Source organism: Channa argus, chromosome 10, assembly GCF_033026475.1.
Source record: "Channa argus isolate prfri chromosome 10, Channa argus male v1.0, whole genome shotgun sequence".
Taxonomy (NCBI): Eukaryota; Metazoa; Chordata; class Actinopteri; order Anabantiformes; family Channidae; genus Channa; species Channa argus.
Window position 1 is genome coordinate 24,134,899 of NC_090206.1, and position 25,388 is coordinate 24,160,286.

At 40.0% G+C, this 25,388-nt stretch overlaps 1 protein-coding gene across 2 annotated transcripts in view; it reads left to right on the forward strand.

The window, feature by feature from the left end:
* LOC137134244 (polycomb group RING finger protein 3) overlaps positions 1-25,388 on the forward strand; it is a 59,274-nt gene that overhangs the window by 19,857 nt on the left and 14,029 nt on the right. For both annotated transcript variants that reach the window (XM_067518860.1, XM_067518861.1), the window contains exons 2-7: positions 5,421-5,530; positions 9,650-9,767; positions 15,082-15,178; positions 17,984-18,039; positions 18,288-18,395; positions 23,514-23,602. In XM_067518860.1, the coding sequence (XP_067374961.1) occupies positions 5,516-5,530; positions 9,650-9,767; positions 15,082-15,178; positions 17,984-18,039; positions 18,288-18,395; positions 23,514-23,602 (483 nt within the window). In that variant the 5' untranslated portion in view covers positions 5,421-5,515. The remainder of the gene's footprint in view (positions 1-5,420; positions 5,531-9,649; positions 9,768-15,081; positions 15,179-17,983; positions 18,040-18,287; positions 18,396-23,513; positions 23,603-25,388) is intronic.

Here is a 25,388-nt window from a genome sequence, read left to right on the forward strand (position 1 = left end):
AGTTTCACTGTGACCTCAGAATAATCACATAAAAGAGATGATAAAAAAAAAAATCTCAGTTAAAAAGCATTTTAAAAAAATATTTTCATATGAGTCCAGGTAGGTCAAACTAATTGTGGATAATCACCTCCAGTGCTGTGACATTAAAGTCCTCTCTCATGATTAAGATCTTCTTCTGCATATTGTGGCCATTTTTAAAGGAATTCTGCTGTTTGCATGATGGAGAAAGATTTCACTGTTAGAAAGCTCTGTGGTTGTTTGGATTTCATGATTTCTACTGGATGAGCCACAACAGCTGGAGGTGGACAGTCTCCAGGTAAATGTTCATCACACGCGTTTGGAAAATAAAGTGAAAAGAAAAAATATGCATGAAGATTGTTATGTAACAAACGGACTTTTGGGATATGGTAATGTAGGAGCAGTGGTTTCATGCGTGGTATCATGCGGAATGTGTGAGTGATATAAAAGAATGTTTGGCCTTTGGCAATTTTCTTTGAGCTACATACAGATGTGTTGATGCAACTATAATCCGTCATTAAGTTCTAAACCTATGTTTTCAGTTTGTCACTAATTATCATTTAATATGGATTGATGGAAGTAAATGGCACTTTTTACATGTAAATGTGTGAAACCACAAGAACAACTTTGTGTTTTTTAGAGCTAATACAAAAAATCTATCACTGGGCACATGAGCATTTACCTGCCATCGGTTTTCACAACCTTGCTTTGATGCTCAACAGGCTTCACGTCAAATAACATGTCAAGAAGGCAGCTTTCCAATTGATGAAACCAGAGCGACTTTGTTTTGTGGAGGTGTCGGTGGTGTGAATGTGAATGAATTTGTCAGAGGGTTTGTGGGAAGCAATTGCTGCTGGACAGGTTTCAGTGGGAGGATGAGTGATAATGAAGCCAGTCTCATCGTGAATCATGATGAGAGTGGGAGCAGATCCATGAATCAGATGCTGGTTGTACCCTCATCTGGTTGATCAGCCTCTCGGAGCAGTTCAAAAATTAGGAAAAAGTGGTTGATTCTCCTCAAATATGAACACAAATATTTGTGGAACAGTGGTTGAATATTTTGAGTTTAGTGCTGTTAATCAAAAAAAGAAAAGGAAGACAGTCAAAGACATCACCTTGGACTTTGGCCTGTAATAAAACTCTTGTTATATTCTGTAAAATTTAATGTCATTTTGTACTATTTAACCCACTGATGACCAGATAGATTTTCTGCTTCTCTGATAACCTAAAAGACTGATTTTATGCATAAAGTTGGGTTTGAGTCTCAGTCTATACTGTCTTAAGATTTTTATCCTGTTACAGAATTGCAATATGTCACAATGCAGTGTATCGTTGTATGTGTCGTATCACTTTATTCTTGCCAATACACAGCACTCAGCTCTTCCTAAAAAGAGGAAGCAGAAGTCGTATAGAGCAATTGCAGCAATGGAGGTGGATTTTTCTCCAGAAGGCCAAAGGCATAGAGAGCTGGCAAATTACAAAACCCTGTTTAAACTTCATTATCTGCCAATGGTGTTTACAGACTCGAACTGAATCTCCATGTAAATGGGCAAAGCTGTGTACATTAGCAGGCGACACTGCCAAAACTATCAAGTTATTGAATCATTTATTTTGCTTGTTTGTTCTTTGCTCGCTAATGCAAACATGGGAATACCGTAAAAATATAGAGTGTAAATAATTCTGTGGTTGCTAAGACGCTCTGAGTTGTATGACTCTATCCACAGGTGGATATAAGAAACAACAAATGTTATTGCTTCCTTCTCGTGGACAAGATATTCCTACGGAGTATGAGGCGCACTAAAGTGTCTTTATGTGCTCTGTAATCTATGGGATGGAACAGTCGCACATCATGTTTGTTTTCTCCTAAGATTTTGGCGATTTTGTTTGCATTGGCCTGTTTACAGTTGAAGCAAATGTAAAATGAGAAAGAACCCATCAAGGTATGAAATGTGTCTTCATTGGAACCTGTTGTGTTGCACTGATATGGTTATGCATCATTAGTGCTTGGCCCCGAGGACAGCTGTTAACAGAGAGAGCGGCGTTATCCCAGTGTAAAGCGCGTTCTGGTTTTCAAATGACCCCGAATGCAGCAGCCTCAGTTCAGAATCTTATGTTTTATATTTTATATGCACTTTGCTTTCATGGTTACCCCTTTAGTCACCCAGGAGTGGTTCAAGAACAGTAGCAGTCCAGCAGCAGAAACGGATCAAAGCTCACTTGGAAAGAAAAAATGTACATGTCTGAACTTATTTTGTCTTTCAAGGGTTGTGTCGAAATAACCTTTTCTTATCTCATGATGAAAGCACTGCTACGCACAAAGCCAGGTCCAAAAGGTGTAGCAGCACATGCAACACTTTGGGGATGAGCCACATCACTAAAGCCCTAAATCAAAAGTTCCCTCATCATGCCAGAAGCTGGAAAACCAGAAATGTGCACATTCGGCTGTTGTAGCAGCAGAATGTTGCCATAGTTTTGGAACAGGACATTTTCTCACATGGGTGTTCTCACATTGTTTAGATCTTTAGAAGCTTTATCGGCATTGTCTCTGCTGTTTTAGCTTATCATTTCAAAAGACTTAAATTCTTGTAAATAATGTGCCTTTATGCTTATTTCACGAGGTATTTCACCTCGTTTTGATCCCGCATTTGAATTTGTTGCCATGGTGAGCTTGTTCTTACTCCTGTCTAAACAAGCCCAAACAAATGAGGAAATGCATCTGAGTTTAGGACGACACTCTCAAACATACCCGTCATGAACGTGACCTCAACTCAACCCGCCAACACAAATCTGGAGCATTACATCACAGAGGAGTCACTCGGTGTCATGTGGCGATAACATCTGTGTGAGGCTCAGCGGCGCGTGACTGCTCTCTAATAAGTGGCGGTACAGTGTGCGTCCTCAGCAGTCCCTGTTACATTTCATCTTTGTCAACTAAGTGGGCTAATTTCATGGTCTGACGAGCAGACAGAAGCAGCCTGGCAGACTTAACATTGTCACAGGAGACTTTAAGCTCTGATTTTTTTTTTTATTTTTTTTTTTTTAAAGTCTGTGTGTTTGAAGGAGGATGAAACGATAGTGGGTGCTTCCCCGGCTCCCATCATGACCAGAGTGGTTAGCCTCCTACAGTTTAGCAGTTAATCACACACTGTGATTGTACAGCTAGTCACTGGTGCTCAGCTCTATTGCCCTGTGTGGAGGATGACTGCAACTTTCTACATGAGGTCCTTGTGTGTTTTTTTTCCTCTTCTTTCTTGCCAACCAGTTATTCTTGCTGTGGTATTCAGCCCATGAATCAGACAGTGTGGGTGGTATTGTAACGTACAGTATTTTACCTTGGAGTTTCCATTGTAGTTTGACTCTCTGTATGTAGCTAATTTTTTTTCCCCTGTGGTTATTCAGCGAAACCAAAATTTTTATGTGAATGCAGCCTTTTTGAGAGTTAAGCAACTGTCCAAACGGAACACTTCTCAAGCTCACAAATTATAATATAACTTAAAGATACATACATACAAAAGTGAACGGGGTAAAGAAAATATATTATGATAGTGTTATGATGCTAGGAGGTTGCCTGGCACATTGTCCAGTCCATTTTGAGGTCTCTTCCTTTTATTGATGCCGACACGGTTTTCGCAAACGTGCGAAACAACCCCTGCACAGTGACCTCTCAGTTTGTGTCTGCGCTGCCTGAAAGTTGCAACAAGAAGGACTCGTGTTGGGGGGGAAGAGAGTTCACACTAGAGATATTAAAACCGCTATTTTATTCTGCACAGAAAATATGTCAGTCTTCAATAGTGGGAATTGTTAAAGCCCCGGATCAATAAGATCAATAATGACGTTGGTATTATTAAAATCTTCAGTTCCTGTCTCTGGACTTACTACACAGCCAGGGTCGCTGTTTGTTGGAGACATCTTGCTTCTCACGTGAAAGGCTTCAGTTGTCACCTGGTGTGTTCATATGCACTTAAGTGACCAGGTTAAGGTTGGCTGCCTTTGGTAAGGTGATTTCTGAATTTCCAATGTCAACGGGACACCTGGTTTCTGTTATTGACCTGTGGGGATTAAAGAAACCAAATTTTCCCCCAAGTAGATTATTATTCATGTACACCTGACCTCAGGGTTCTAATTGACTTGTGCACATGTGTATGACAAAAATATGTAGATGGGGAAAGTAGCTGCATGCATTGGTTAGATAAGAGGATCATTACATAGAGCGATGCCCCCCTGTTTTTAGGAAAAGTCTGACCAAACCTCAGCGCTTTCGGGTTTTCAAATCACCGGTTTCCTCAAATGACCCCGAATGCAGCAGCCTCACTTCAGAACTTAACCAGCCTGAAGTGGTTTGTTACCTTTTGTTTTATATTTTATATGCACATTGCTTTCACGGTTACCCAGGGGTCGTTCAAGAACAGTAGCAGTCCTGTAACAAAATTAACACAGTAGTCTGCAGACTTTCCACTGCATGCTTTTTAAAAACGAGACAGCTTGCTCTATGAAAAGGAATTCTGTTGTTTCTATTTGCCTGGCACGCTGTTGAAAGATAGTTGTAGAGAAGATTTTATGTGCATAGACTGGCAAACACTGACTTATTATGCTTTCTCCAGAAGAGATGCCAAAATCTCTATGGTGTTCTGAAATTAAGCGGAATTATGTTAAAGATTTACACATTGTGGAAAGTTTACAAACTATTGTAAAAATATGACAGTACACAACTGACCAAAATAAAGCTTCTGAGTAAAGCTTCTTTTCTTTATGTTTCCTTTTTTCTCTCCACCTGTGCACCTGTCGTTTTCTGCTCTGACACACACACACACACACACACACACACACACACACACACCAAAAAACAAAGACAAAAAGTCAAGAAGCACCACTTTCTGTCACTACACAAAAAAAAAAATCTGTGACTTGAAAATAAGTCAGAGGTGGAGGAGAAATTAGATCACTGAATTACTGCATCCACAGACCACGGGGTCAATGGTTCGACCCTACTGGCTACAGGTCATAGAGTCCTTGGGCAAGACACTGAACCCCAGGTTGCTCCCGGTGGGTCAGGTGAGCATCTAACATGGCAGCCACCACTATCGGTGTGTCTGTGTGTGAATGAGTGCATGAGAAGCAGCCTTGTAAAGCGCTTTGGAAAAAAAAAAGGCTACATACTAATCAGGCATCTACCATTTACACAAAACAGTCATTTAAGCTCTGTTAGGTGTCAATGAGGTCACATATGGGTCATTGGCCCCCTGGACAAAGATGCTGAAGGTGTTTTTAATGACGGGGTGGGTAGTTAAATATTTGGGACTCTCCAGCATCTCACCTCCACTGCATTGTAAAGATTTTGATGTAAAGAGAGAACACAAATGTAATGCACCTCTGACCTTCACTTTGCCCTCTGTCGTGTTTAGGCTCCGATGAGAGGCTCTTGATGATGAGGAGCTAACACCCTCGGCTGCACAACTGCAGGAAGACACGTGGCCCTTGCCCCATCCACAGTCGACGCATGGCGGTATTAGGGGTAAGAGCCACACGGATTTTTTTCTTACTCTTAAACTGGGTCATACATGGGTCAGTCTGTGCTTTGGCGAACTTGCCTGGTAGTAGATATAGGTAAATGATATAGGTACATGTTTTCTTTCAATTAGTGACTGATAATTCCACCAGCAACTTGTTTTAAATCCTTATGAACACAAACATTCACTGTCAAACCAAAGTACTCTTCTGTTCCTGAAGTGAAGCCATTTTAAATAATTGAGCTTCCTTTCCATCTGCAGAAACAAAGAATCTAAGGTCTCTGTTTAGCTGGTATCTTCAACTTCTTCATATCTGTGTCTGCATCCAGACGAATAGTTTTAGCAATCTGTGAGCAGGCTGGAACCTCTAAATGATGGATGTTTACTGTCTCAGTGTCTCATTCCCCAGGCACAACCAGCCATTATCTGAGTGGTAGCCAGGTGTAATATGTCTGCAAGAGTCTGCTGTTGTAAACTATTGGTTAGTCGTCCTGTAAGACATTCAGGTCAGTAAAACTGCTAGTAAATTATGGTATTACAGTATTGTTAAGTCCAATGAAGCAGATCAACAGATTAAAGTGGACTATTAATAATTTTGTGTTAGAACACGCTGAGTGGATGGACAGCAGTGAGAAGCAGTCCCTTTCTAAGCAGGTAGCGTAGAAAAAAAAAAACCCATCTAATACGACAAACGGATACCTTTTAATGTAGGACTGACTCAGGGCGGAGCTCGGTGGAGGGCTGCAGGAGGAGACCATGACTGGAGCCAGACGGCTTGAATTTCTTCTTGAGATCTACCTAAACTACAGATGTGAAATAGGCTCAGTAGCATGTGTACAACACACACGTAAACTAAACTCCTTTGGTGTAGATGAGAGAGAGTACTGACATTTTATTTCTCTTTTGTCAAAGAGGCTTTTGACTTTTTGAAAAATGAATCTCTCACTGCTCAATAGCAGAGAATAAGATCATGTGTTTTACCATGTGCAATTCACTTTTGCATTGTGCTTGATAAACATGACCATCTAATGACTGGCCACTCTGATGTGTATTTTAATATTTCACCTCTTTCCTGTACTTGTGTTTGTTTGTGTGGATGAGTTGTCAGTGTGTACTGTTGTTTGTGGAATTGCTTGGCTTGAATTGCCCCTTGCAGAAAGAGTAAAGTGTTCAGAATCGAGGTGAATGACTTTAGGGGACTGAACAAACAGCTGCTTTCTTAGTCATTCAGCAGCTGAGAGGCAACAAGTTTACTAAAGTTCCAATATTCAGTCTCTTTAAAACCTTGAGGTAAATATTTGGCTCTTCAGCTGCTCATGACTGCATACTGTGTGTCTGCTGTTACACTTAATGTAAAGTTTTCTCTGCAAACAGCTGCTCGCTGTGACCTACAATGATTCTCGCAAGCAGTGAGAGAGAAGCAAAACAACTAAACAATGAGCCGAAACTCACCAGAAATCTCTGTAAAGCAAAGGGGAGAGCTGCAGATTCAGGTGTGAAATCTCTGTAGATTCATCACCAGGAGCGACCACTTTCACGTTGCCTTCATTATGTCTTATCGTGTCTTTGTTTTTGTTTGCTGGAAGTGATGTAGTGAGGAAAACCGTCACATAAAATCAGACCCTAGCGTGCCAAATAATTGTGCTGTCACCAGTAGTCGAATTAACTACAGCCAACACAAAGGACCCAAACAGCCGTGCTCCCTGTAGACTCCCATGGTTTTGTTTAGTGAAATTGAGCTTGTGAGCACGATGGCTCGTTGATTTACCGACTAGTCACTGCAACTTAAAACTGTTTGGATTCTTTGCATTATTTTTCTTTGTAAAATTGCAAAACTCCTGTTTTAACCTTGGTTACACTATCTCTGACAAAATTGAATAAAATTTGTCAGTTTTCGAAAACGAAATATTTGGCAGGTTATTTGATGATGAAAACTGTTGGTTGCAGGCACAGTCGGGCAATAATGCAGGTGTTGCCTTCAAGCTGCGGTTGTCACTATGCGATTAAATGGTGAATATTTCCAATCAGTTCCGCTAGTACCAACCAGTTGTTTATCAGTCCATCACCAAACTATCGGGTGTTGATTATGAGGGGGACACAAAATCCACCGTCATTGCTCCTAGTTATTTTAAATGACATCTCTTCTGGCAGTTTGTTTTTTCAGGTGTTGTCTTCTTAAAGGAAGCCTTCACTGATATTAAACTTGTTTGTTTTGGTTGTAGTTCTACATGTAAATGAATGCCATTAAACTTGAAATATCTCTCTACTTCTAGCTGAATAACTTCTCCACATGACATCACTTGGAGGAACTTTTAATTCACATCAGATCATCTTGTTGCTCATACTATGGAGTTTGTAATTAGCGTCAAGCTGCTTTACAAGAACACCGCCAGATGACGTTATCTTAACTCCTGATGTTGAAAAAGCTCCTCCGAGTGATGTCATCTGGTGGAGTTTTTCTGACTTCTCATGACTGATTAATCCCATTAGTTAGTTGGGTTATTTGCCTATAGAGTGCAACAGTAAAGCAATGGCTGATTCTTCACAGTGTTAGGTAACATCTTCAGCTGCCTCCATTGTCTTAACAATGAAAAATCTACTTACTTGATAAGGAGGGAACAGCAAATGAGTAACTAAAATGGTTAACTGATAAACAAAAGTATTTGCAGATGCTTTTATTGCTGATTGCCTACTTGGCCCAATTGTACACGTAAAACAATCTATCAGGTTTATTGTTTGTATCACCTGTGATCTGAAGTTTACTGAACAAAGAAGAATGCAAAAAACTTTACAATCAACCGAATTAAAATCGCACTGATGGTGCAATAAGGCTGTTGTTGACGAAGTATTTACACCTCAGCAACGTTTCTGTCAGCTCTGCTCTGAGAACAGGCTGGAGAGTGATGTTGTCACAGTGAGTGAAACCACAGTTTGTCATACAGTTACTCCATACACGTTAATGTCTGCTAAGCAAATCACTGCGTTCAACACCACATGTCATTTTTTTTTAAGGCGTGAATCACCAGCTGAGCCGTCTGTTGCAGTCTGATTGCGATGGTGCAGGTACACGACGAACTGAGACGCAATTCTGCTTTGCTGTGTCCTAAAAATAGTGATACTACGCCTTCAGTCAATGATAAATGAGTGCTGCCTGCCTTATTAGTAAGTTTGTCTCAGAGAAGAGCCAGAAAAAGGGAACCGCAGTGGATGTGCTAGTGCTGCAGTAGACTTTTAAAAGTTTTCCTCAAAGAGGCGCAAACCAGAAGATGAAAGCACATGAGACACGTTTACTGTATGGAACTGAAGAAAAAAAAATACAGGAGTGATGGCAAAGAAGCTCTCTGGGCACAATGAGAGCAGCTTAGGAAATAATGATGTCCAGTAATATCCAACATAGTGTTCCTAGTTGTGATTATGGATGTATTACTACTGCCGGCTGTGTTGTATTTGATATATTGTTTGAGATATATTTGATATAAAAATAAAAGATTTTTATTAAACCTACTCTACCTACTACACCTGATTTTGAGCTATATGACATCCCCTTAAAAGAAAAAAGCTTGCAGGAAAAAAAGACAACCATGCTTCAAATTGATTTAAAATAGCTAAATTAAAAGGTTTTTTTCATGCATCGTGTCTTTACAGCAGTGTCTCCATTTGTTTGTCTAATGAGTGAAAACTATTTCTACGTGGCACCTTAGGGCCACCGTGCTTCTGCCAGCACCCTGTGAACTATCTGCTGTACTATTTATTTTCAGAAATGGTTTCAACTTCCTTTCTTTGCACATCTGTGATGTTACACAACGAGCAGTTGAGTCTTTCAGATGTAATTGTAGAGCAGCACACAGGGATTGAGCCGGAAGTTGTACATACACGGACTCAAAGGACAGATTAGCCGTTTCAGAGATCAGACCTGAGACTCTTTTTTTCTTTTGCGTATAGGTGTCGCTTGCACCTTCCAGTCCAAATTAAAGGCATCAAACTGCCAACATTTGGCAGAGCGTGTGCTTAGAATTCCAGCTTTATTGTACAACAGAGTTTTTCATTCTTAATTGCAAATTTCCTTTTTGTGAAATAAAGTGAAAATTCATACATTTTAAATTTGTCCCTGTCTTCTTTCCCAGAACCCCGACATGCTGACGCGGAAGATAAAGCTGTGTCACATCAACGCCCACATCACGTGTCGTCTGTGTGAGGGCTACCTGATCGATGCCACCACCGTCACTGAGTGCTTGCACACCTGTAGGTCCCTTCTCACACATGCTTACTGTCTGTCTTTCTGTATGTTTTCAGACATCTTTTTTTACTTTTTCACTTCTGCTATTCATCTCAGTTCCCACTTTTCTTTCTTGTTGTCAGGTCTCATCTTGTCTGTGTTTCATCAGGCTGCCTTGTTTATTTGAGACCCACTGGCTGTATTTGTCTCTCAGGGTTTTCCTTGGCTCAGAAGGTCTTACCTCAAGGACTTATCCCCGATGGGAAGAGTCCTGGGGACAGGGTGATGCCCCTGTGATCGATGCAGCTCTGTTTCTAGCTGCTCTTTCGCTAACAGTACTCTGTACGGTGTGTTTCACCACCTGCTTTGAGGTATCTGTTTGCAGATAACTGGCTTTTGGCAGATACGGAGTATGGGTGTTAGGCCCAGAACGCGATGCTTCCTTTCATGTCTATTCATGCACAGCACAGTTTCACTCGTACCTTTCTTACATAAACTTCTCTCAGGTGAACACACACAGTATCAGTATGACCGAACATTTTCACTGATTTTTGTCACCGTTGGGGAATCTGCACGTATATTATCCCTCAGAAGGAGGTGAGAAGATCTCTCATTCACACTGCGATACATCATTAGCTGGGTGTTTTTAATAAAGCAGGATATTATAGTCTGATCCTGTGTGCAGTTAGTCATTATTCTGTCTGGTCAGAGCCACGTTCTCATGAAACTCTTGCAGCTCAAAATCCGGATGCATAAAGCATCTTCATAGTTCACTACACTCCTTCTCTTTAAAAGAAGTTAGCAGTAAGGTACACATATTGTATTCATTTCCAATTGATCTACTTAGCCTCTGTTTTATGCTCTAGCATGTTTTTAAGTTTTGAAATTATATTTAAACAATGTTTTATTATGCTAAGTCCTGCGTTGTCTGAAAATAAGGATTAAACTTGACAAGTGGAAGTTCGATTCGTGGTTATGGTTTATTCAGTTTACTTGGCTTGTTTTCTGCGTGTTTACGTCTCAACAAAGTTGAACTTGAATAAGTAGCTGTCGGTTATCTTCATATAGTTTCAGAGACAAAAACAGATGGTAGCTGTCAGTGTTTGGATCAAGTCATTTTAGGGGTTAAAAGTAAATGAGATATGGGACTTTGCATTGGCACATATGCAACATTAAACATGTCAAATCAAGACCAGATAGTTTAGAACATCTCTACCCGTGTTTAACTGACTTTGGAGCCATTTCTTGAAAAAATGTGAAGTTACAATAGATGAAAATTGAACTTTTACATACATCCTTCCCAGTTATTAAGTCTGAACCTTGTAGTCCCTAAAATAATTAACTAGGCCATCTTTGCTTCTCTGATGTCACTCCCGAGAGAGAATTTGTGAGAGGTACCTGTTTCATTGGTGGGGTGGGATGGAGGAGATTGCTATGTGATTTCATATAAGCCATTTGGCTCTTAGCACTTCCAAAACACTCCATATGCTGCCTGAACGCGTCACATTTACGTTGAGTGAGCCACGGTACAGATGGTGACATGTTCAAACTCTAGGCTGCAAAATGGTACGTTCAAGTGCAGCCTATTCCTGATGCTCGGAAGGAATTTTTAAAAAAAATGTGATTAAAATATGATGTTATAAAGTCATCATTGGAAAAAACATCTCAAGTTGTACTCTTTCATTTTATGTGATAAGCAGTAAAAAAAAAAAACAATTTCTGTGTCTGTCACATCTGTGTCATAATAGAATGAAGTAACACTATTAGACAGAAATACATTTTGCAGTTTCCCACCTTGTGCAAACAGTGAAGCTGCAGAAAATGCAGTACCTCCTGTTCTTAGTGTTGGTCTCAAACATACTGGCAAATCAGTAATCTTTGAGTTGATAGAACAGCTAAACACACATTGTGCTTCAGTTGAAGCAGTTTAAAAATTAAAATTACAAAGATGAAATGCATCTTGTTTTTATAAATGAAACCATGAAATATTACTGTTTGAACTATGAACATATTTAATAATTAAAGTTGTTTTTAAATATTTTTTTTAGAGTAGAATAACCTGCCAATTTGTTTTTGAATTTTTCTCAGTGAGGCTTAAGTGATTGAAGCCTGTCTAACAAGTTGCTATGGGTATTTGTGTCCTAGCATAATAATAAGAAGTATCAAAACCCCCTTTAGAAAGAAGAAAAGAAAAAGAGGAAATGAATGAGACAGACGTGACAAAAACACAGACACAAACCACAAAATGTTAAGAAAAATCCACTGGTGGCTTTAATAAGTCCCCTGATATTACTTTAGACTCAGAGTTTTATGTTAGTTGAGGTGTAACACAAAAGAAGAACCAAAATTGAACCAGTCAAATGTATGTTTTACACGTGCTTAACGTTTACACAGTGAAGTTTGAGGAATTGTGCATATCTGAATTGTTAAGCTGCAGAAATGCATTTTAACATGCAGCTGAACAGAATCCAAGTGCTGCCTGGCTCTTTTTATATTGCTCTTGTGAAATAAGATTTAGGGCTGAGCTTCCTTTTAGGCTTCTTAACCATCTATTTAGACACTTCCTGTACAACCAGCGAGGTCTCAACTGATGCTGGAGTGGGTTGTTGTGGACGATGATGCTTCATAGTGCCTCTGTAGACACAGCAGTTATGTGTTGTCTTCTGTTTGGCTGACAAACGCAAGTATGACTTCGAATTAGCTCAGGTTAGCTGGGTGGAGCCTTTTCATCTGCACACATGGCCTTGAATGCTCCAATGGTGTTTGGGCATGTCGGGGCACCAGCTCTCTGTTGTTGTGAAACCATTATTGTCTGATACTGCAGTATTATGAAAAGTGTGGATTGTTGAGCTTTAGGGCACTTTCAACGTCTAGATTGTGAGGAACAGTTTATCCCACATGTTTGTTAGTGCTGCAGTGTATTTGGCTTTTCCCTTGATGAGAATAAGCTAGGAAATCAGGAGGGTGAAGAAAGCCATCGCCCCTCTTTCTTTCGGAACAGAATAAACACTTTTGTATATTAAATGTGGGAAAAGCCTTACACATGGGGAAAGGCGTGAACAACACTTTAGAAAGGCAACAAATGAGGCATCACTCTTCCAGGGTGGGCAGACAATAGTACAGAGTCTAAACACACGTGGAGAACAGGCTCGGGGAGGATTCCAGAAAATCCAGCCGATTGGACCTGGACCACAGGACCTCCTTCAACATATGAAGATCTTCTATTAGTGCTTTTCCGCCCCATGGTGGCTGCAGTGAGTGCTGGGAAGTGGAGTATCTGGAGCCTAAAGTGAGTCAAGTTAAACCGGAGCTGTACAGGGAGAAAATGCTGAAAGTGTCAACGATTCCTTCACATGAGAGGCGAAGAAATGTTGATAAAACACAGCTACACACATTTTTTCGGAAATTACATATAATAAAAATAATATACTATTTGCATATATGGGCTGGTATAGTGCTTCGACCTATTGACATAATCCAAAACACATTTGGAAGAATTTTTTTCAAATTTAGAAACAGGAAAAAGAAAAGAATGGTACTTATTTTTTTTAAATATTTTTGTAACGCTTTTTCAAATTAATTATTTGCCAGTGTGGTGCCCTCGTGGGAACCAAACTGGTCTATTTTCAGGTTTTTCATGTGGGAGTCATGGGCCCTGAAATGAATTAACATTTAAATGACAAGTCTATTCTTTCAGTTCCAATCCATTTTTGAAGATCTACCGAGAGAGCGTAATGCTGTCTGTGTCCACCAGAGGGGTCTCTTCTACCACAGATGGAAGCTGCTCTTTCCACAATAAAACATCAGAGACTAGATGACACACTTTGATTCACGCTCTCACTTTAAAAAAAGAAGGGCTCCATTAGTGGAGAGCGGCTATAAGGGATTCACATCACGTCTCTGCTGCAGCTGTTCTGCAGTAAGAAATGTCAGCTGGAAGTGGATTTGATGGAGGCCTGTGTGCAGTAAATTACAATCCTGAGCCTTTGAATAACTCCTGTATTATGCACATGATGAAAGCCAAGTCATTTATTAATATTCAACTTAGGCGAAGCAATTTGATGTATTTATTGGCCCCTTACCCTCAGTGTGTCATTTCTTTCATTGCACCATGTAGATGATTAGTATTTAATTGATTGTTATTGTTGACATTTATGAAGAAAAGTGCCATACGTGTTTTTGTTTCAGTTTGTCAAACATTTGCAGATTTTGCTGTTTGTGAGATGACTTGGACATTTTGGACTGGTCATCGCCTCTGACTTTGGGAAATGTTGGAAAATGGTTTATCACAATTTTCTGACAGGGTTAGGCTGAATAATTAATAGTAAACAAAGGTGGCCAATATGTTTCGGTAGCTTTGCTAGAAGAAACATAACATTTATTATTCCTGTAATTACCTAAAAATAAAAATTGTATTTAATAAATAAAGAATCAAAAGTTGTGTTTTTAGAAACTATAACATTATTGGATTATAGTGAAATAAGATGTTAGTTAGCATAACACAGATCTTCAGTTGTTTCACAAAGCCCATTTTAAGTAAAGAAAAGTAGCCACTTTGCTTTTTTCTTTTTTGTTTTTTTTAATATTCGGTTGAATCGAATCTAAAGAAATGACTGATTTTTATTTTATTTTCTGCCTCTATTACATTTGTCAGTTTTAGGTTATTTCAGAGAAAATTGAGGGTTTATTAATTTTCTTGGAAGGGGACCAGCAGATTCACCCTTGAGCAGCGGCTGCTTGTTGCAGCCCTGGTCGTCTTTTCATCAAATAGATAAAAACAGGGTTCAAGCAGCTTGAATAAAGAACAGGAAATATCAGATTTCATAAATCTGACTGTGAGTGCAGCTGTAAAATTAGATTAAACTTTTAGAGGCAGATGCTGCTGTTCACTTTAGTGCCTCTCTTTACTGGTTTTAATGCAGCTAAATTCACCATATTGTTATTTTTGTTAGTTTGAATACTGAAAGAGTAATTTAGTCCTAATTTTAATGCTTAGATCTTGTTCTGAGAGGCAGTTCTGGAAAAAGCTTTGTTTTGTAGTGAGAGCTGGAATAGAGAGAAAAGCGACGCTTTAACAAATTTAATCAGCTTAATGTGGATGTAGACTGAAATGAGAAATCGACTGAGATGTTAGATGTGCGGTCGACGTCATGAGGGGTGATTGTGATCAGAGTGTTTTGCAGGTAATCAGGATTATTGTTCCAGTCACAGTCACACAGACGTACTGCAGCTGAAATGTGAATCATTCGTCAAAAATACTAAATATACAGTGTTATTCATGGGCAAAGAGCCAGTGTGTAAATGTGAGAATAACCTTATGTCCCCTCTGTGTGTCTCCAGTCTGTAGAAGCTGCCTAGTGAAGTATCTGGAGGAAAACAACACGTGCCCCACGTGTAGGATTGTTATTCATCAGAGCCATCCACTGCAGTATATCGGGTGAGTGTGGGCACTGCCGCAGACTTACACACACACAGAAGCACACACACAGAGTGGCCGTAATATAATAGTGAGTACACACATTGACAAACTCGACTAAATGTCCAACCACCATCCCTTAATGCATCTTTAACCCCAAAAAGACCTTTGAAGTTGTGGAGAAGTAGCTGAAATGTCCCCACAATGACAGTATTGAACTAAAATACAGTATGTCCACACAACCATAGATGCACACACACACACACACACACACCACACACCACACACACGGACCCCGGACGTCAGCGGCTCCGTATTTCTGTACGTTTGTATAGGAACCTGAACAAACTAAATGATGTGTCATTTACATTTTTCCAGATTGGGGGGGGGGTCTAGAAAATGAAGTGCAGTGAATGCACAAATTAAAATTCACAACTTTTTAAATATTTAAATGTGTTATTGATGCTCACCCTCAGCCTTCCATGGTAACTCATCAGTGCAGTAATATGACTCACATGTCCTGGTTAATTGCATTAATAATTACAAAAATAATATAGATCCCAAATGGTAACTACATGTTAGCTGTGCTTCTTTAAAACTGCAAAAAGCTGCACATTCTCTTATTTTTATTGATGTGGTCAATTATTTAATAGTTGCTCTTGCTGTTTAACTTGACACAGACACACAATGATTTTCTCTTCAGGTTGCATTGTGGACAGTTTGTTATACTTGCTTTGGGGCTAAGTGCTGCTCGGTGAGGGATTTGGTTTTTTCCGTGTCTAATTAATGCAACACACAGACTAAATGTCTGCCAACAGTTTAGTTGTTACTGTTTAAAGTGAGCTGCCTGCAAACTCACTATCTTGCAGAAAATACAAATACCAGAATTGTGATTTAATGAGAAACTTCACAAGTGATTTGGATGCCCAGCAGATGACAGATAAGCCCCGTCTGCTCATCAGGAAGATTAATCAAAGTTGATGTTTGAGAATAAACTCGAAGAATTAGCTCATCAGAACTAATCGAGCCACTTGTACTGTCAAGTGCAGCTTCCGTCGATAATGTTAATCTATTTTATTTCCACATGCTTGCAATTATTCTGTTTAAGACAATAAACCATCAGGAAAATCCCTTTTTGCAAACATTATGAGTTATGCTAAGAACAGCCTGGTCCACTGTAGTTATGGGAAGGAAATTGGCTGATGTATGTTGTTAATTTATTTAATTTTTTCGGAGACATTGTATAAAAGTTAAAATAATTGTTGAACTTACAGATAATTGAATACTATATTTTATTACAATCAAGATTGTCGATAGTGTTTTTATTTCATTATTTTATTTCGATTTTTGACTTGTATAGAAACAGAACGACCTTAGAGGCACTAAGGGCACTTGTTGACCTGGACAACCTCAGTCTCCTTAGTAACAAGGGTACAAGTATATTAATAAACAAGATTGTCAAAATGTGCTAAAACTCATTTCTACCATAGTTTCCTTAAACTTTAGTGATTTAGCGTAATTTTATTATTGATTTGCATGATTTTACATTTTTTTTGAATACTGTATTTCTTATTTCGTAGTAATTGTGTTTGAACATTAATATCCCCAAAATAAAATAAAAAAAAGTTTTTGAGCTTTGTCATGCTACATAAAAATTTTCAGAAAAACATTTTCTCCACTGAAATATTAAAATATATTGTAAGTCCTCATATGGCATAATGGTATGATGATGATATTTTATTAAAGGCTGTTCATTATTTAATGATCATTTCTTTTAATGAGGTAAAAGTGTTATTTAGATTCTTTCCAGAAGACAGACTTAAAATGTGTAGGAACAGAAAAGAGAAAAAGTGTATCGGCCAACCAAACAATATTGCACAATATGATAAAGTTGTCATAAAGACAAAGAACATTAGTGCATTTTATACCTCCAGTAGACAACACCAGAAAACTTGTTGATTTTAAATTGCGGTTTACTTTATGCTGTGGCTTTACCAGACACCACATTTGCATGTGTGAAGGCCTGTGGGAGATTTTCAAGCTACTATCATACCACAGTGAAAACCCTGAAAGGGGAAGAGTCTTTTTGAGAAGCGGTGTTGGATGGAGGTCTTGTAACGTCCACAGTTTGGCCGTGAGAGTGATTTTATCTTGAAGAAGTGGTTTTTAATTCTTGCCTCTGATGCCATGACTGTCCCCGCTGACGGCAGGGGAGACAAACATGCCGTGAGGGATTTCTCCTTTGATGTCGTGTCCGTTGGCCTGCAGCCCCGGCTAGTTGTCAAAATGCACCATTGTGGTGGCGGTGACGGCCGACCTGACCCACGCTGTGCACGTGTCACCTGCACTGCCTGACAGGGAAACGGGGAAAGACGGTTCCTCAGTCCAGGCTGACACAACATATTCAGCACACTGGCCTCTAAAAGCTGGTGTCATTTGACTGTTTTGCTCTAACAGACCAAAACAGTCAAATGACACCAGCTTTGGCATTTTCTTGAAAAATGTCATGTTGAGGTTTTTTTTTTTTTTGGTTTTTTTTAATCAAACCGGGTTTTTACAATGTGGGATGTCCAGACTTTTACTACAGATCACTGGTTCATTAAGGTTTCAGGTTAGTTAGGCTGCACAACAGTGTAATTAATCCTCCTTAGATTACTGCATTTGGAAGCCTGAATATGTACAATTATTTACAATGGGGGGGAAAAAAACAATATTCTCTAAGCCTTGGCCTGAGAATAATTCTAGATTAAGGAAAACGGTGTCGAATCCATGACACTCTTCTCTCTATAATTTAGGTTACTCATCCTTACTTTGTTCTATTTGCAGCCATGACAGAACAATGCAAGACATTGTCTACAAGTTGGTACCGGGACTTCAAGAGGGTAAGTGTAATTTTAATCCCCTCTTTCCTTATAAATCTCAACTAGGTGCCCCACTCACAATTGTTCCAACTACAAATCTTCAAATGGGCATGTTGCATTTGTATAGCAGAGAAACGCGTAACTCTTTGTAAAATATTCTTGCTCGTGTGAAGCGTGAACTTTAGATGAACCTACATTTTCAGCTCAGTCACCTTGAGTAAACGACACTACCTTCTTTCACCTTTGCTTTTTCTTCCTGTCTTGTCCAGCGGAGATAAAGAAGCAAAGGGAGTTCTATCAGAAGTTGGGAATGGAGGTGCCTGGAGACATTAAAGGAGAGCTTTGCAATATGAAGACTCATCTAGATCAGCGCAACGGTACGGTCGACCCCACACCACATCCTCCTCCTGCTGCCATTTTTAAACACCCTGTAAAGATCGGGTCTCTGGTTGATAGTTGCTTCTGTCTGGTTAAATTTGCTAATTGTTTTAGTCGGAATCCAGTAACTACCCCTGGTGGCTTTAGAGAGGTAGAGTTAGGGGAGGTTGGTACATAGCAAACATGGGGGAAGCAGCATGCCACACGGAGCTGTTTACCTTTATTACGTGTTGAAGGTCGGAAGGGGTCAACTTGGCCCTGACAGACAAATAAACATTGGTCCTCTTACATAAGACACACAACTTCCAAGTGAGGGAACCATTAAAGCTGGGTTCAGTGTTGACATAAGGGTCTAAACGCGTTAGCTTTGATCGATACTTCATTGTGAGTTTACTTTTAGTGTATTTTTCGCTTGTTGCACACGCTCAGTTTATTACATCCGCCTAGATAAAACGAATGCACTGTTGCAACACAACTGAATCAACGCTCCTCTAAAACAGTTTGTAGCAGAGCTTTTGTAATAAACCTCAAGTGAATGTAGAGCAAGAATGAAATCAGCCGTGGAGTCTCCTCCCGGGTTCCTCTACAGTGTTGGGCTCACAAAAATGTAATACAATACTCATTACTCCATTCAAATAATCATTGCTTTGCTTATCACTACATGTCAAAGGTAACTTGTTGCATCAGCCCAAGGGTCTGAAAGACGGACATGGAGTTAATAGTGGAATTGGACAACTTTTCATTCACCTCACATGAAGCCACAAGAAAATCCAGTTTTAGTTGTTTAGCCATTGACAGGCTGGAACCATCCTCATCTTTGTTGAGGTGTTTCTCCACAAGCTTCACATGCTGTTTTAATAAGTTTTTTTTTACAACAATCCCCTTTTTTAACCTAAGAGGTTTGACTAGGTATGTGTTAGTAAAAAGGACCTGAGCACTGAACCTTTTACAGTTGTTGTCTCCTCCAGCTTCATTGCACACTTGTAAGAGATGCAGAGTCCTGACGTGAATTTACATTTCTGAAGAGCTGAAGCCAGAGATAGCACAGCTACAAAGCTTTGTAGATATCAGATATTTTGGTAATGCATACAGGAACTGGAGAGTAGGAGACATTTTTTTTTTCATCTGGTAACACAAATAAGCAGTACACATTTAGTACTTTTTGATTATACTTTTAAAAACATTGTCTTTCTCTGGTCGTGCAAGAGTTAATCTCTGTGTGGCCGAACGGAGCTGCAGCAGAGCATGGTTGTCCCCTGCTAGGAGGCTGCAGACTGTAAGGCTTGGCGCAGCTCGGCATGATTAAAGTGGGCTAAACTGTGCCTGTGAAAAAGCAGCATATTTCTCCATTTTGGTCCAAACCTAAAACTGCTAAAATTGGTTTCCAGACAAAGTTTACACTTCACCACACTGATGTGTCTTGCTCTTCTCATCGTACTATTTAAGGAATGAATCCCCCAACCCGTAATAAGTAGCATTTGAAGCACGACCACGAGTCGCAGCGGAAGCCATTAAGCAGTGGAGATGAAGGCAATTTAGCCAATCGGAATGAGTCCCCGGTCTGCATGTGGTGCGCGACGGCTTTTCCGAAACCAGCTCGCCTCCGAGGGCTGGTGAAAATGTGTGCCCAGAGGGCTGCCATGCTGGCAGGCCTAATCGCTCACTTAATCCCCCTCTCCGATTTTGGTAATTAAGGCCCAAATGAAAGTGGAAGTGCTCTCTGGCTTCCCATGCCTTGTCACTTGGAGTCAAATTTGGCTATAGAAAACATACACACACACACACACACACGCAATAATTAAAATATTTTCCTTTGGTCCTCACAAGTGTGTAACCAGAAACACACACACAAACTTAGAAACACATTCACGTTCATTTGAAGCTTTCCTACATTTAAACTGAAGGTTCTTTCTGATTTGTAAATTCTGCTGTCCAGACACACACACAAACACACACACACACAGATTATACCTCCACTATGATATACCTCCAGTATGTACCGATGGCTGAAAGCACTGCTGGAAATTAATTTTTTATTTTTTTTTCAAATGAGACTTCTTGTTCAAAGGTGCTGCTGCATTGTGACTTGCCGCCCACTCAGACACCACTGTAATTCTCTCAGCCTGAAAATAACAGAACATAACATTTTAAGGTTTGCTTCTGCGATGAGATGGATGCCGTATACAGTTTGCACGCAGCTTGTCCACAAGCAAGAACAGATTCTCAAGTTGAAAGTAATTTATTAGTCAATCAAAAAAAAATAACTGGCAACAATTCTTTTTTTTTTTTCTCATTTTACATACTTTCAGTGTTAATTGAATATGTTTTGTGTCACCTTCAGTCTGAAACCCAAAGTGTAAAAAAAAAAAGTCTTTGTTTTCTGACATCGTACATCGTACATTATGCATATCAATACATGATATCCTTTTGTAACTCTGAAACACATACTTCCAAACTTTTTAATCCAAACTAATTAATCAATGAATATGTAAAACTGGCAGACCTTTAGTAGCCTATGCCATGTTTTATCCTGAAATAAAATACCCTGTTTTACAAACTTGGAAAAAGCGATACTGAATGCAGTGTAGGCAGCCACACAATCTGAGGGATGCACTGATATAACCGACGCTCTACTCACTTTGCTTTTAAATGCACACACTGTTGCGTTTTCTTCCAAGTGCTATTTGACACCTGCAAAACAAAAAGTCGGTTTCCACCAGCACACAGCTGACTAATCTTCTCTAAATTGCCTGGTTTCCTGAGCACTTAACACGAGAAGATGCAGGGACACGGGGCCGCGATGAGTCTGCTGAGTGCACTTTTCTCTGTCATGACAATACAAACTCCCACACACACAAACGAATGATGTACTTCATCTCATTCCCAACGTGCCCTCACTTGAAATGTCATTGTCCACGCCTTTGTGATTTGATTGCATGTGAGGGATCCCAAGAATCATGAATCTGTCGTCCAGTAGACAGATTTCTACCCACGGTAGGTTGTTAAAGTGAGTGAAACTCTGTAAAGGAGACGGCTCAGTTTTATAAAATCCCCAGACGCGAGCAATCTTCCCATTACCTTTGCCCACCACCTCCAATACAAACCTGGTCTTAGTGACTCTAAAAAGACACAGTTCCTCCGGGGGGTTTTTGAAGGAGAGACACAACAATAAGAGCCAGCTCTGTCTTGATAAGCAATCAGAGACTCCAGAGACAACACAGCAAGCGTCAGACTTTTTCCAGTAATACCTCTGTGGAATTGGTGATGGTTAGCTGAAACAGAAAATGATCACAGAGGGGTGAACGCAATCCCATCTACAGTCAGAGCAGGAGTAAACTGTCCACACACACCGTTATTACCTCCACTGAAGCCAGTAAGAATAGGCTGAATTTCTTTGTTTTTAAAGTTTACAAAAACCAATACCCATCTGTGCAGCAATTCCGTCACAGCTTGGCAATTTTGACTTTGATAACTAAGTTTCATATCTACAAATCCAATATCACAGCCTACAAGAAAATCCAGACAGAAAAGTGTAACCACACACCTGTCCTGGACAACCTAGTAGATGTTTCTCATGGGTTTGTGTGTGATTTGTTTAGGTTACCACGAAGTGTATGTTAAGAACAGGAAAGTGTTTTATAAGGTTTTAAATGGGTAGTGAATGTGAATATTTTAAATAATTCATTAAGCACAGGATACAGTCCAGAGTGGAAATGCACAGTGTTTGCGCATGTAAATGTTAAACGGTCTGCACTTATATAGTGCCCACCACTGCTTCTCATTCACCCATTCACACTCACAATCACAAACACACACACACACACACACACACACACACACACACACACACACACCAATGGAGGAGCTGCTATAAACATGGCCAACCCTCACCGGGAGCAACTCAGTTGGGGTTCAGTGTCTTACTCAAGCACTGAGTGGTCACACGTACGGTAGCTGGGGTGAAATATCTGTCATCGTGACCTCTTTCTGGACTCACCTCAACATTTCGCTGGTCTCTGTTGATATATAAACTCCACAAATCACAGTGGATGCTGAAGCACTGGATTATACATGCTAAACGTGACAGGAAGTCGACTAAAGAATGAGCTTGAAAGTGAGGATCAAATCCTGGCGAGTGGCTCCATGAAGAGGGTGCAGACAAACAAGTTTGTGCTTCGACCCCCCAACCCCCCGTTCTAATGTTGGAAACAACACGAGGGAGGGTTTTTAAAAGATGCTGTTCTTACTGATTCTTTCACAGTTTTGCCGTCTAGAGGGGATAATTAAAGGTAATTTTAGATTCCAAAACACACTTGGTGAAGTAAAATGTATATCTGCCCCCCACCAGGCAAACTAACATAATCCTCTTAGATAAACATACGGTTTTAATACAGTTGTCTCGAGATTTATTATTTCTTCCACACTTCTGTAGCGTTTTATTAAACAGTTCCTCATCTTTTTGCATCACTCAGAACACATTACTTGAGAAATACTTTTCTTCCCACTGTACCTGCATGTTTACTTGTCACAGACTGATGTTCTGTGTAACCCCTCCCCTCTTATATCTGCCTCCATTTTATCCACAGCTGATGTACAGTAGGGTGATCGGCACAGGGAATAAGTTTTTCTTTGTTCTTTTTTTTTTTTTTTTTAACAAGCTGTCCTGTAGTAGAGATGTGCCCAGACAGCGAATAAGTCGTTTTAAGGATGCTCTGACATGCCCTGACATGTACTCGCCTTATAAATGGACCTCTGCAGGAGGTGTTGTTACGCTCCAACAGGCACAGACTGTTTAAACACCGCAGAGAGACAAACATGCCCGTTTCCCCAGTGCCTGACGAGTCTCGCTTCCAACAACATCAATTAAGTCCAAGCTTCTTCACTTAAGTTAATGAGCGTGACGTGAGAAATATGTCGCACAAATACCGGATTGACGGTGGCAAAAATGAACACGCTGATGCAGTTTGAAACGATGAAGTGTCTGTTAACTATACACTACGAGGCTGTGATTAGTTTTGCTTTTCCTGTGACTGTCAATTCGGAATAAAGCCTGAATAGTTGATCCCTGGAGTGGAGCAAAGTGGCCACTCATTCCTTTTCCTCCTTTTTCCAAACAGGTGATGCAAAATCCGAGGACACGCCCAATAAGGAGGCAGGAGAGGAGAAACCAGAAGAGGACAACGACTATCATCGCAGTGACGAGCAGGTAAAACGGCAGTTGACATGTTTCCCACGTCATCTCTTTATGGCATAATACAATCACTGGCTCATTCATACTTAAAGGCACAATATTTGTCCCTGCTGATCCTCCCTTTGTGTACTTGTACTCCTACTACTTCTCAGATACTTTGCCCAATACACTGTCACCTCCCCAGGTAGTAGGATCTGGAAAAATGTCTGTGGTTGGACCCGTTTTAAAAAACTTAAATAACTAACAAAATGAACTTCAGGTAACGTTCTGGTTACTATATGTAACACTTGTTGTCACCTGTCAGTGTCCGTTGCAAATGTGAAACATGAGTGAGACTGTAAGTAACTAAATCTTAAGAGTTAAGCACAGAGTTTGTAATCTTTACTTTTTCATTGTCAATTATCTTTAATTATTATCTTTAATTATTTAATTATCATGAATGGCTGTGACACATGTACATGCTTTTTCTTGATTAGTAAGTTTTGCAGCTTCTTATTTAAATTGATTTGAAGACAGCTAATACCTCAAGTGTGTCAAAAAGCAAAACCAACACTTTGTGAAGAGGAACGGCACCTTACGGGTGTTAAGCCAGTACTTTGACACATCAAGCTGAAGGTCAGCCCTCCGTCGTTTTTGGCTTTGTCCGTGAGCCTCCATCTGTTTAGTTTTTGCAGGGTCGTCCACGCTATTGGCACTAGTCAGATCCCCTCGCAGTTTATCATACTTCTACTTAAAGATGTATATAAACATTTCGCATTTACAAATTTTCTGCACAAAATGTCAAAGCGGCCCCCTATGAGACAACAGTACACGTCTTGATGTAAAAAAACTGCAGGGAGCCAGTGTTCAAATTAAAGCGCAGTTGACTAGAAGTTATTCACTGTTGTTATTCACAGCAATGGGGAAAAGGGTACTGCTGTGGATTTGTTTTACCAGTCTAATCAATTCTGTAAGCACCAAAAACATGAGTCCACCTTCATGTTATTGGAGACAGTTATGGTATATTTTCCCATGTTCTTAGATTTCCAAATGCATGGTTGTATAGCAGTAGAGGTTACTAAGATGTAACCAGTTCAGGTATAAACAAGGAGATTTGGGTGGGCAGTGCAAATCCGTTTGTCTTTCAGAAAAGATTAGAAGAAGCAAATTAGGTAAAGTAATTGTGGGTTATGAAGCGAATCGGTCAGGAAAAAGCATGAAAGGAATAAAAATACTGTTGGCGATAATTGTTGTACAATTACCTTAAAAGCCTGCACATCAATTATTGCCTTTACGAAAGTGGCCCCCAGGTGATTTTACCAAGCTGATGTGAAATTACTGGGCCTTTTTTTGTTTTTGGTGCTTCAGTCCTTTAGATCTACGTGGATTATATAGATGTGCTTAGTGACAAGCACCACGACGCCACCACCTGCCATTAACCGAGCGTGAAATGGGCTTATGTCGATTTCATTTGTATTCTGCCACATTCTCAGGCCCTGAAAAATGACATTAATAATCCAGAGAGAGAGCAAAGTTAGTGCAGTTGGTCAGGCGCTATCATAAAAACCAACAAATCTTCTGTGGACCCTGATGTTCTGCAAGCCAAAGAAAATTGTCTTTATACTAGCTTGAGCTGAGCAAAACAAAAGAAGGCAAAAGCAGTGTCCTCCAATCAGCCAGCTCTTTGCTGCCATGTGTGGAAGGCAGGATGCATAGAAGGTCCTGGCCTGAGTATGTATACAGAATAGCTAATGCGCCATTCTGTGAGATGAATGCAGTCATGTCAAATGTCTTGGGGAAGGGGGGGAGGAAGCGAGCTGAG